Source organism: Meleagris gallopavo, chromosome 15 (assembly GCF_000146605.3).
Source record: "Meleagris gallopavo isolate NT-WF06-2002-E0010 breed Aviagen turkey brand Nicholas breeding stock chromosome 15, Turkey_5.1, whole genome shotgun sequence".
Lineage (NCBI taxonomy): Eukaryota > Metazoa > Chordata > Aves > Galliformes > Phasianidae > Meleagris > Meleagris gallopavo.
Window position 1 is genome coordinate 2,095,072 of NC_015025.2, and position 12,554 is coordinate 2,107,625.

At 40.2% G+C, this 12,554-nt stretch overlaps 1 protein-coding gene across 3 annotated transcripts in view; it reads left to right on the forward strand.

The window, feature by feature from the left end:
* Window positions 1–11,694, forward strand: part of FBXW11 (F-box and WD repeat domain containing 11) — a 59,499-nt gene extending 47,805 nt beyond the window's left edge. For all 3 annotated transcript variants that reach the window (XM_010718870.3, XM_010718868.3, XM_010718871.3), the window contains 7 exons: window positions 14–132; window positions 1,110–1,359; window positions 2,504–2,622; window positions 3,140–3,250; window positions 4,300–4,378; window positions 5,730–5,918; window positions 9,262–11,694. In XM_010718870.3, coding sequence (XP_010717172.1) covers window positions 14–132; window positions 1,110–1,359; window positions 2,504–2,622; window positions 3,140–3,250; window positions 4,300–4,378; window positions 5,730–5,891 — 840 coding nt within the window. In that variant the 3' untranslated portion in view covers window positions 5,892–5,918; window positions 9,262–11,694. The remainder of the gene's footprint in view (window positions 1–13; window positions 133–1,109; window positions 1,360–2,503; window positions 2,623–3,139; window positions 3,251–4,299; window positions 4,379–5,729; window positions 5,919–9,261) is intronic.
* The last annotated feature ends 860 nt before the right edge of the window (window positions 11,695–12,554 follow it).

The window sequence follows — 12,554 nt, forward strand, 5'->3', positions numbered from 1 at the left end:
TTTTTTTTGACAGATTTGGGACAAAACAAGCTTGGAATGTTTGAAAGTATTAACAGGACATACTGGCTCAGTTCTTTGTCTGCAGTATGATGAAAGGGTTATTGTAACTGGATCTTCAGATTCTACAGTGAGGTGAGTGTTAAGTTTTTGGGGAAAAAAAGTTAAAAAAAAAAAAAAAAGTGAATATCAGGGTTGGGAATATTTGTAATAATCTCCAAATGTCAGAAAACATCCCTCATGTGAGTGTATACCATCACTCCCAAAATAAGGTATTTGCACTTGGTGAAGCATCATTTTTTTTTTTTTTTCCCCTAAGACTGTCTCATGCTTTGTAGTGTTAAGCATTGTGAAGAGGTGTGACCTGTATCATTCAAAGCACAACATGAAATAGAATGGCTGATGCACTGGTTACATGGTGATTACCTCATTTAGGTTTCTTATGTCACCTTCTGACATACTTTAGTTATGACCTGCAATGAAAGAAGACTATATGTGGAGCACTTGACAATGAACACAAGACTTCAAGTATGCACATGTTGAGTGGAGGAGCCTTGTCTCCTGGTGGCTTGCATTGCTATATCAATATTGATCTATTGAAATTAAGAACTGATCATAGCAGTTACTGTCAGTTACTATAAAATCAGTAGTGCTATCCACTTGATGCAAGTCCACAAGGCTACTTCTTTCCAACTGGTACAATTTGTGCTACTTGTGATCGCTATCTCAGTGATGCAGAACTCTTAAAAAATAAAAGTATATGGTCTTTATTTTTGGTTTGCTTCATCAATTGGTACATTACACAGCTCCTAATCCACCTAGAAAGAAGAGTTCTAGAGTCATGCTTCATTACTGTGCAACCCTTTCTTTTAGCAGTGGTCCCAGTTTAGGCTTTTTCTGGTCTAATTGCACACTGCTGCTAATTATTGCTTGTGACTGAGAAGTGAATCAAGATACTTCCCCAGTTGCTCTCTGCCCTTCCTTAGCCTCTAAAGAGGTGTTGGCAAACCAAACCAGAGAGCTCTCTTGAAGATGGTAGCAAAGCTGTATGTGTTTGCACTGTATAATGTACATGGTTCCTTCATTTGGGATAAAATTCTTTTCTTTTGCAGAGTTTGGGATGTAAATACAGGTGAAGTTCTGAACACGTTGATTCATCACAACGAAGCAGTGCTTCATTTGAGGTTCAGTAACGGCTTAATGGTGACATGCTCAAAAGACAGATCTATTGCTGTCTGGGATATGGCATCACCTACTGACATCACCCTGCGCCGTGTCTTGGTTGGCCATCGTGCTGCTGTTAATGTGGTAGACTTTGATGACAAGTATATTGTGTCAGCATCAGGTGACAGGACCATTAAAGTAAGTTGGCAGAACTTTCCTGTTGGGTCTGAATGCCTACCAAGCCAGAAAAGCTTCTGGAAGTTACAATTCAAATCCAAGTAGCCAAAGTTTTTGTAAACAGTTCTATGCCTTTCTCCTTACCATTCAGCTAGCTGCTTCCTCCTACAGTTGTTAATGTCTTCATGCTATAATGAGTCTTGTAACATTTTTGTGGTTACTGTTGTGCAGCTCCAAAAAAGTAAAGCCTACTCATCATTTGAACTCTAATCTCAAGATGGGTTTGTTTGTTAAATGTGGCACATCTTGTGCCTTTTTCCTATTTTTTTATTTCAATTGGCAGTCCTGTTCCAGACATGAAATTTATCAGCAGTTGCTTTTCCATACCACACCTTCCCAGTTTAAACCAGACTTTGCTGTGTTTAAAGAATTAAAATGCTGTATTTGAAAACTACTACATACCAGAAAATTTGACTTACCCGGAGTGTATTAATATAACTAAATGTGTTTCCACCCTTCCTTCTCTAGAACCAGAGCTACTCTAGACTGTGCCAAAAAGCACTTGGAAGTTCCATGTCCCAATATCTGCCAAGAAACCCGCTGCACTGTTTTGGAAATGAGCTACTTTACATGAATCCTTTACGTTACAACTTCAATAGCAGTTCATTAAAAATGGACAAATTTGATCATAATACTTTAATGTTGAAGAAGAAACAGCCACCAAGCCTTAATAGGCTGTGGCTCTGGTCTTCTCTTAGAAGCAGATTGCTAGCAATTTATTTGGTAAAAAATACAGCTTATTTTTGTATATGAGGTAACATCCTCTTTTTTAAAGCATTACTTACTTACCGAGATTCAAGTGCCATCAGCCCTTCAAGGTTGTTTTGACCAGTATCTACTACTTGAAAATACAGTCTTTCTCACTGACATGATGCACAATAGCAGAGCCAATGGCTCTTGTCATTGCTAGGATCTGTAATGCCATCTTCCACTAACACCACATGCCTCCTCTTTGCTTGTAAAAATACTATGGAAGTTTTCATTCTGCTGTCCAGCAAAAGTCAGCCTCAGACTTCTGCTTATGAGTTTGTAACAGCTTCTGTTGGAAGTCAGAAGCCTTCATGGAGGATAATTCTCAGAGAAACATTCTTCTCATGTTTCGTAGGTCTGGAGTACAAGTACGTGCGAGTTTGTTCGTACTCTCAATGGGCACAAGCGTGGCATTGCATGCCTGCAGTACAGGGATCGACTAGTTGTCAGTGGATCTTCTGACAACACCATTAGGTGGGTGCCAGCAGGCTGTCAGTATGTACCTGTGTGCTTTTACATGTGGTAACAGGATTTCCCCTGACCTTTGCTGCAAACCATCTTCAGTATGTCTTGCCATTGAAGCAGATGCTGAAACAAAACTGTCCTTGTAGTTTATGACCTAGTAAATTGTTTTCTACTTGAGAGGTGGTGACATTGGTCACTGGTTTTCATGCTTTCTGAGCCTATAGTAATCACTGATTTATGCAGAATGGACAAGTATGTTGAGGTTTCTTAAAATAACCTAGGCAGTATACAACCTTTACTTACATGTAATTTTGAATGTCTAGATTAGTTTTTATGTACTGCAGCTGCAACACAGTTTTATCTGAATTGCATACAGGAAACATCTCCTAGTTCTACCAGCTGTTCTTTTTAGCAAATTGTGGTGTTTTCTGCAGAAACCTCTTCAGTAGCATGCTTAAATCACTGTGTGAAGGTGAAGGGATAGCACTGAACCTGAAGTGCTCAGACTTTCTTATTTTCTTTTAAGGCTATGGGACATTGAATGTGGTGCCTGTTTAAGAGTATTAGAAGGCCACGAAGAACTGGTGCGATGCATCAGGTTCGACAACAAGAGGATTGTTAGTGGAGCCTATGATGGGTATGTTTCTGAGAGCAATTTCTAAACATTCTGCCTTCCTTAACAAAGCATTCTGAAAGCCTTTGGGCCTTGTTTGTGGTATAAAGGATCTCGTCTGATATGACGGATGGATGATTATTGAAGTGGCTTCTGCTTCAGCATTTCAGCATAACAGGCTGCGGTTTCTTATCTACTTAAAACTGCTTTTTTGGTGCATTCTAGTGCACGCTGAATTTATTTGGCACTCGTGCTTGACTTCTTACAGAAAATAAACTTTTGTTTGGTTGAAGTGACAATCTGTCTAAAAAAGTGCATTCTTTTGTTTGTTCCCTTAGAAATTGCTCCTTTCCAGGTCCAAGTACTCAGAGTAGTCGATGCTTTCTTTTCAATTTTTGTTTGTTTCAACACAACAACGCTGAAGACATTTATTGTGAGGGCAGATATATCATGTAGAGCCCTCAGAACTGTTCAGTGGCTATTTCTCTTAGGTAAAAGGCAGGAGCCCCAAAATGAGCACTTCTGATTTGCTCTGCCTTGCAAGTGGTATTTTTGCTGTGCAGTAAATTCAGGACAATGTACATCCACGTCCAAATTCTCCAGTTCTTTTTCTGTATGAACTGTACTTCTAGTGAACAGTAGAGCTATTGAAAACAATTCTTGAACTGTGTTAGTCTCCAGCCTTTTATTTGGGCTTATCGTCTCTCTGGGGTTGGCAGTCCCTGCTCAATTCCTGTTGGATCTTCGCACTTCATCAGTAGTGTTGTGGGCTTTTGAGTTCCTCTGCAGTTCCAAACTGGCTTGTGTATACAAATGCAGTTAGTTTGTCTTGAGTATAAACAACCCACTTGGGCCATCACAAAGACATCGCTGTCTTTGCTTCTAAAAAGAAATACAAAACTCTCTGTTTTATGAGATTCAGCTTTAGTAGTTTAGTGAAGATAAATTATAACGTTTTGCTTGATTCTCATAAATCAGCTGGAGGAAAGATCTGGAATTCTGTCTGTTGCTTTTAGATGTTTCTGTGCTTACACTTGAAACAATGCTTATAACCTTCTTATCTTACTTTATAGCAAAATTAAAGTTTGGGACTTGCAAGCTGCTCTTGACCCTCGTGCCCCAGCAAGTACATTATGCTTGCGTACGTTAGTGGTATGTATAATTAATTTATTAATTTGAGGTTTCAAACTTTCCATTTGAAAGCACAAAGCATTTTATTCCCTTACCTTTGGAGAGCTGAGAAATTCCGGGGGTTCTCTGTAAAGCCTAGGCTATTTCTTATGCTAAAAATGAAGTAAAATGTGCATATCATCAATGATTTGAACTTAAATTTAAATGAAAAATTGAGACGTTCCCAGAGAGAGTCTTTCCTCAACCTTTCTCCTACCCTTTCAGTTTGAAAGGAAGAGGTATGCAAAGAGAAGGGAGGATAAGTGGAAAGAATTACCAGAGGAACTCTCGTTGCCCCAGAGGACTATCAGAGCTGAGGCTGTTGGTTAAGCTATGTTTTATCTTGTATTGAGGGTTTTGGTTTCTGACAGTAAACTGAAATTTCATGCACTTCTTTTTTTAAATTTACTTCAGGAATCAGCCAGACATTTCTCCAGTCTAGTAACAACCCAAAGTTACTGTCTGCATATGATGGTAACTGGCTTATTCAGCCTGTGCTTGGCCTTTCCAATGCTATAGAAGTCCTTATGTTCCTAAAAGCAGTTATTATTCAAAAGAAGAAAAAAATATCTTTGTCTGAAGATGAGATTTAACTATTCTTTTGATCTGTGTGCATTTAGTTTTACTGGAAAAAGTTGCTTCTTTCCCTTCTGTGGGTATGCTGTAGCTCAGCTTATAGTTTGGAGGTCAGTCTGGAAGCTTTAGTTAGTTCTCTAGTAAAAAGCTCTCATACTCCTCTTAAATTTATTAACAAATGGGTAAGCAGAAGAAAGAGGAAAATTTCTGGACATCCATTCTGAGGTTTCTTCAAAGAGCTGATGGAGCTCCTACACCTCTGTTCCTTACTGGCAGCATTTGGACACGCTCCACGAGCGAGCCGTACTGATTCTTGCAGCAGTGTGTCCTAGATGAAGCCATGATGTGGTGTGTTAGTGCTATGAAAAACTGGGTTAGCAGCAGTGTTGAATGCAAATCTTATGTAAGAAAAGGAACTCCTGGTGTAGACTGTTAGTGCCAGCCAGTCTTCTAGATCAGTGCTTCTTAATTGATAGACTGCCTTAGTCTTTAATAATGTCAGCCTCAATATGTGCAGTGGGCCCCTGCAGGGGAGAGTCAGAAGTTACAAGTACTTTATTTGAAAGCTATGTGTTAGGCTGGACAAAGTTTATGTATGAAAACTGCTTTTCTTTAAACTCAAGTGTAATTATAACTAAAGGGCTTCTTAGTGCACCAGAATTTTAATGCACCACTCTGCATCCAGATCTGTGTGAGCACAAATGTAATGAAGTGTTATCCTCTTCTTGGCCTGCTAACTATTGTTCATTACTCACAGGAACATTCAGGACGTGTTTTTAGGCTCCAGTTTGATGAATTTCAGATCATTAGTAGTTCCCATGACGATACAATTCTGATTTGGGATTTCTTAAATGTGCCACCCAGTGCCCCGAATGAGACTCGCTCTCCATCTAGAACATACACTTACATCTCCAGATAACAGTCTGCACTTTACTACCCTCAGAAGGTAAGTCTTTGTCTCTTCACACAGAACGTGTTTATAAATTTATCACTTCGCCTGCAGGTTGTATTACTCCAAACAATAAACTGTTGTTTTCCTTAAGAAAATAGAAATTTCTTATGCCACTTCTTGCATTACTTAGACTGCATGGTCATGCTTCAGCTTTCAAAACTTGCCACTTCGTAATATCTCATCCTCATGTCCCCTGTAAACTCCTGTAATTGGATACTTAAGGTATAGTATGGAAAGTTATTGGGTATTTGCAATGTTCTTGGAGATTTTGGTGCATTGGTACAGGTATTGCAGATGTCGTGTGAAATCAGAATCTTTTGGAGCTTTTGAGGCATCTCAGGATGAAATCTTTGTAACAAGCATCTTAATGTGCTCCTAGTAAACTGAAAATGCATATGATCTTTGGACAAATGCTCATCACAAATGAGCAATTCTGTGATGACCATAAGTATCTTGGAGGACTTTCAGAACTAAAAATAATGTTGTGTTAGGCAGTGTGACAAAGCTGTCAAAGACAGAGCACGTGGACTTAGCCTATTTTGTTTCAGTTTTTCTGCAAGTCAGCTTCCTTTCGTTCTTCAAGCACAGTGGGTAAAAGCTCTGCTGTAGATCTGTTTGTTAGAACAGTGGTTTCTTTTTTCTTATGTCATCTACGTTGCTGCCAACAATTGCACTTCACACTATAAATAGCTGTGAGTGCTGGGGCTTGGCAATGTAGAAGTTGCCTTAGCAAAGTGCAGAGGCCCCTTTCTCCAGTGCCCCGTGTTTGCCCATGCTGATAGCGGGTGCTTTCAAGGAAGTGGGAGCACCACAACAAAAGGAATTAGGAGTACTACTGCCTCAGCTGGAAGGATTTATGTAAAGTAGATAATTAGTAGTTGGCTTAACACTGTGGCTCTTTATGTAAGCCTGGATTTCCATTGTCTATCTGTATGTGTTTATTCCTGCTATAGTAATGATCTCCTCTGACTTTTTTCCATTCCTTCTGTAGGATCTCTCTTTCTGGCTAGGAAACATCTTTCCATGTGAAGAAACAGTTGGCTTCTTTGAGATACAGTTTCTTAAAAGTCACTTTCCTCTGACCTGTACTCATCCCTCAGGAAAGTGTTGGCTACTGTTCCTGCTGAGTGAATTCCTACTTATTTTGAGGAAGGCCATGATGATGTCTGGGTAGACATCAGGTCCAGTGCCTTGTTAGATTCAACAGAGAATCAAGGCCAAAAGCTGGGCATTGCTAGACTGAGTTTCAGAACCGGTAATTATTTAATATAATTAGGCCCATGACTGAGCAAGAAGCCTCATACTATGATGCAGTGTTAGCACACAGAATCAGCAATGAATGGAGCTTGCTTATTTTCTTCAAAATCAAAGGAAATATATTTACATCCAGCTCCACTAGAACCTGGGTGTAAGGTACATTTAAATCAACTCAGTGCTTATATGAACTTCGGTTCTGCCCTGCTAGTATGATAGGGAATCACTAGTATTCCCTGCAGTATTTCATGTGTGTGTCCTTATCCTCCCTTTCTAAATTGAAACCTAAAATCTGACCATATTTCTTAGTGTCAAAAGAGATATTGCAGTATTGAATAAACATTGAGCAGCTCATTTAAGAAATTGTGGGGTTAAGAACGTTGCTGCAAGGGTAACTTAGTGAAACTCACTGGCTTCTTTATTCTTTGTGCAGTGGAAGGCCAACAGAAATTTGAAAGCAAGTGTGATAATGTAACATTTCTGTTAGATGGAGAAGTAGTTAAATATGACATTTTCCTGGGAGGTAGATCATGAAGCTGTTCAGAACAGCGAGGTCCTTTCACACTGCTTCCCTATCACTTGCACTTCAAAACTTGGTGCATGGTTGTGTTCTTGTTGTGGCAAGCTTGGTGCCAGCACTGATGGTTTGTCCCCAGGGACTCTGTCTTACTGTGTAGGCAGAGATGCTCCTGTTGGCTGCTGTGCCACATGGGGCAATACCTAGGTGAGCTTTTGCTGTGGAGACTCCGAGGCTTGTTGAAGTTGAGTGGTTTCTAGTTTTGATTCATGGAAAAGCTATGCGTAGTTCGTCTTAAGCACAAGAGGAATGTGTTGGTGTCTTCTTTTCTTTCCTGCCACATGTGACCCACAAGATCCACTGTCATGGAGATTTGTTGATGAAATATGAAGAGCCTTTGGCACTGTGTTCTTCCTTTGAAATTCTGCACACTTGACAATTTTGAGCAGCTTATGTCTGACTTGTCTCACGATGCAGAACTGAAAACATGCAGGGATACGATCCCAGGAATTGCTAGTGTTGATAAATGGCTGTCCCTTAATGATGTTTCCTATACAGGGGAGATGCTGTGATGTCATTTTCTGAAGGGTTTTTCTGAAATCAGAATTCACAAGACATAAATCTACATACAATTATGGTCAAACAGCTAATATTTCATTATGACATTTAATGAAACAGTTTTATATGCTTTCAAACATTATAGTTTTCTGTATTTTGAAACAGCCCCACGCCCTTGGTTTTTTACAAGGCTTGCAATGTTAGGCCTCTTCAAAGTGGATCATTTTTGACAGTCCTGGCAGTTGGCTGTGAGAGTTTTATTGCTTTCTGTTGAACTCCTGTTGTTTATTGTAACATGATAAAAATTGTTACCATATGATACTCTGATATTCTTATATTGAGCACTAGGTCTTGTGCTAGGGGGAAGGGAAGCCATTGGTTAATGTCTAAAGATGTTTTAACATGGGAATTTCATATCAGGACAGGGTAGTTCACCGTAGTCCACAAAAGTGATTTTGGAAAGTGGTGAGTAAAACTGAAATTTGGATTTAATTATGCCAAGTATTTACACAGTCACGTAACCGGATGGGGGAAACAAAGTCTAAAACTAATTTTGGTGTCTTGTCTGTTTTCTTAAAATCCTATGTATTAGAAGCCAAGTTTGTATTTTGAGCAAAGCTTGCTCCTCTGCAGCATTGGTGGAGAGGAAAGTTCATTTGTCACTCTTTCATAAAGTGCTCAGCATTTAGCAAGATGAACAGATGGTTCACCTTTTAGTTCCCCTGAAGGTATGTAAGAAAAACGCTCGTATGTTCAGAGCATATTGTGCAACAAAGGCAGTGTCCCATGGATAAAAAGGCAGTGTCCCAAGCATCCATCCTTGGAGGAAGGACTTCTAACACAGAATTATTTAAAGCTGAGTACCTCCTTAACACGGGAAGCACTGTACTCCTCACAGCTGTTTTGCTCTTGTAGTTTCAGCCTGTGCTTAACCTTCTCCTGTGTCTCCAAAAGGTGCTTTTTGACTTGAGTGTTCTGTGAGTTCAGTTTGTCTTTTGTCTCTTTCAGGGTTTCACAGTCTTGAACTACTGGATTTTGGCTCCTACATGCCTGAAGATGTTGATCGACAGCTAAAGTCAGAATTGGTTCTAGATGCTGTGTAGATGCAAAGCAGCACAATGCTATATCTAAATTTCTTAATCTTTCCTGCTCTCAGTGGTCGTCTTTGAATTTACTACAAATTCACTGACTTCGAGTAGATGAATTTCAGAAGCCTACCCTCCCCTGCAGTGAGAAATCCAAAGCTTCACATGTATATTGTCCGTAGAACCTGAACTCAGATGGCTTGTTTTTTCAGAAATAAATCAGACGTCAAGAAAGGACTTGGCCTAATTTATATTGCTTTGCACTTTTGTCTGACTTCAAAGAAAAAACATTCTCCAATGAAATTTGGGTGCCAAACACATACCCAGAATGTACAGAGCTTTGCTTTCAAAGTCATCATTGTCCTTTAGACTTTGCTCTTATGACAGATTCAGAGCCTGTTTTGTTTAATAGGAGTGTACGTTGGACTCTTAGAAATATTTCTGAATTGCTCAGTAATATTTTTGGATTACAGTTTACTTGTTTCTGCACCAATAATTTCTTTTAAATTAAAGATTACCTGTAATTCAGGCTAGGTTATCTAAACTAGTTGTATAGCACTGTCTTTTCCTTTTAACTGTGCTCTGTACGACAGCCGTCCTGCGCTTCCTAATGTTTGGTATAGTAAAACCTTTCCGTGTGTGCTTGCCTCATTTCAAATACTGTATAAGCATGTAGATATGATGTACATAACAGTGTAACCTGCAGGTGCTGGGAGTCAGGATTTCCTGACACTACACACTAACGCAAGCTGTGGTAGCACTTGGCAGCAGGATGTTCTAACTACTGGCACTGTAGGGGATAATATGAATTATCTAGAAATTTTCTCTGCAAAAGGAGGTTTTCAGTATTCATTAGGATTTTTTTAATGGGAACTACATATTTTAAAATGTAATTTCTAAACTTTTTAAAAATTAAAAAAAAATGTTTAATTTATGTTCTGTATCTTATATTTTGTGCCGCAGTATTTACAGTTGTCTTTCTTTTACCACCAGTAGGTTGTCACAATCGCCTGCTGACGTCCTTTAGCATTAGTTTGGCTGCTCAGTGGAGGAAGTGCCATGGGCCGAAGTGAAATTTATTTATGTTTGATTTGTAACCCTTCCTCATGGTGGAGTGGAGGTCCCTTCAGGTCGATGCTCTGATCACCGTGCAGGCTTCCCTACCTGTAGCTCTCAGCTGTAACCATAACACAGCGTCCTGGTCATGGTTTCTCTTTGTTAGCATGCTTTTATTTGGAATCTCAGTAGGGTTTTTTTTGTGTTGTCATAGTCTCCCCTCTAATTTATGTGGTCACAATCGCTACTGCATTTCTCTTCCGTTGGAGTAAGCCTGGACAGATGCAAACTTGAATATCGTACCTTCGTTAGCCATGTGTGACTGTGCCTGCTGGTGGCTTTTCTTCAGTGCTTCAGTCGGCGTGGAAAGCGCCCGTTTTCCCGGGGAAGATACGTGCTGGCACAGAGATGGATCACCACGGATTGATGTGTGCTTGTGTCCCCTGGCAGCGCTTTGTTGGGTTGGAGTTTTGTATCATCAAGAAGGCTGAGGGCTGTCAGGTTGCTGAGGGGCTGATCCCGAGTGCAGGGAGGTGTCACTGTGTGTCAAACGAGTTCAGAGAAGGCGTGCGTCGAGACGTTGCTGAGATGGTCCAGCAGTGCATCTTCAGGTTTTCTCCTCTTCACATTGAGAGAGGTGTTGGGATCAGTGTTAAACTCCCATTCACGTCTTACAGCGACATCTTTACTTCATCAAGGTGACCAGAAGTGATGAAGTACAGAAGATGAAAAACATGCTCCTGATTGTCCATAAGATCCCTTGTTGGGAGACGTGGCAGTACCGTGTGAAGGTATCTTACTTCCCCTTCTCATCTAATAGCTTTAACATCATATGGTTTAAAAATCTATTGCAGCGCTGAAAAAAAACCAAACACCAAACGTAATTGTTTCTGAAGAATGGAGTCCTTTTTTAAATGCATGTGTAAGATTTAAATTCCTGTTTTTTCCTGGGGAGATGATGGTATTTGAACATGCGGTCCGAACTTCTTTGTGCTTTGTGTAACATAGCAGTGGACTTCTGTGATTGGCACCCAAGGAACTCGACTCCTGGGATTCATGGTAGTGATCCTGGCTGCACTCTGGACTTTGATTTGCTAACATAATTGAGCAACTGTACATTACTGCTATATTAATGTTTCAAAGCACTGGGATAGTCTAATTCTAACTTGTAATTATGTTTGCCAATTACCTGTTTGGAAAGTTGGTGTATGAACAGCTTATTGAAACTGTTAAATTGTACAGATATCGTTCATGATCTAAAGCTTTGTACTGTGGAATGTGCTTAATAAAAAAAAAAAAAGTTTGAACTTAATTTGTCAAATAAATGGATCGGTAATGTCATTAAGTAATGTTGGCATTATGCATTAGTTAATGCAAGGGCACGGCGAAATCTTGGAGAAACTCGGCTGCAAGTGCTGCAGCACTTGCAGCCCATGCATCAGCAGAAGCAGCACAAGAAGAATTTCCTTGGTATTTATCAAGGATGCAGACAGGGGTGTTAAATGTTACCCATTTCCTTGGCTGCTGAAGCAGTCTGTGCTCATGCTGAGCTCTGTTCCCAGACAGGGACTCCTGATGTCAGCCGTGTCTTAAAAACTGCTTTCCTTGGGTTTTGTTTTGCTGAGGTTGAAGAAAAGTGCTTTGGGCTCCTGCATAAGGCAGCCATGGTCATGTAAAGGGGTGTATCTGCCACCAGTCAGACGATAACATGAGGAAGGTTGGTATTCCTCCATCCCTTGGTCTTCAGTCAGTTCTGTTTGTCAGTACTTTGCTTTTAAGTAATTGGAGAAATCATCGCTGCTGCTGCTGGGTAACGCTTCATTTCTGTTCAGTCCAACCAGAAGTGATTCATCCCACAGATCTGGTGCTGCCAAATCAGTTCCCTGCTCCGTTGGTGTCCCCTCATGGTGTGGCCATCTGTGCTGACCGAGCTGTGACTGCATCCCCACCGCAGGGCTCACCATCATCTCTTGGAAATGCTGCTCTCCATAAGTTGTGTGCGCCCACCTGAAATGCTTTTAAAGGGGCTGAGAGTGTGAACGAGGTTCTGGCAAAGCATCAGCAAATTCAGTATTCTGAATTGATGATGTGTGCAACTTTTATTCTGACATTGGATCACTTTCCAAGAGACTTTGTTCAGATTACTTCAGAGAGAGGAAA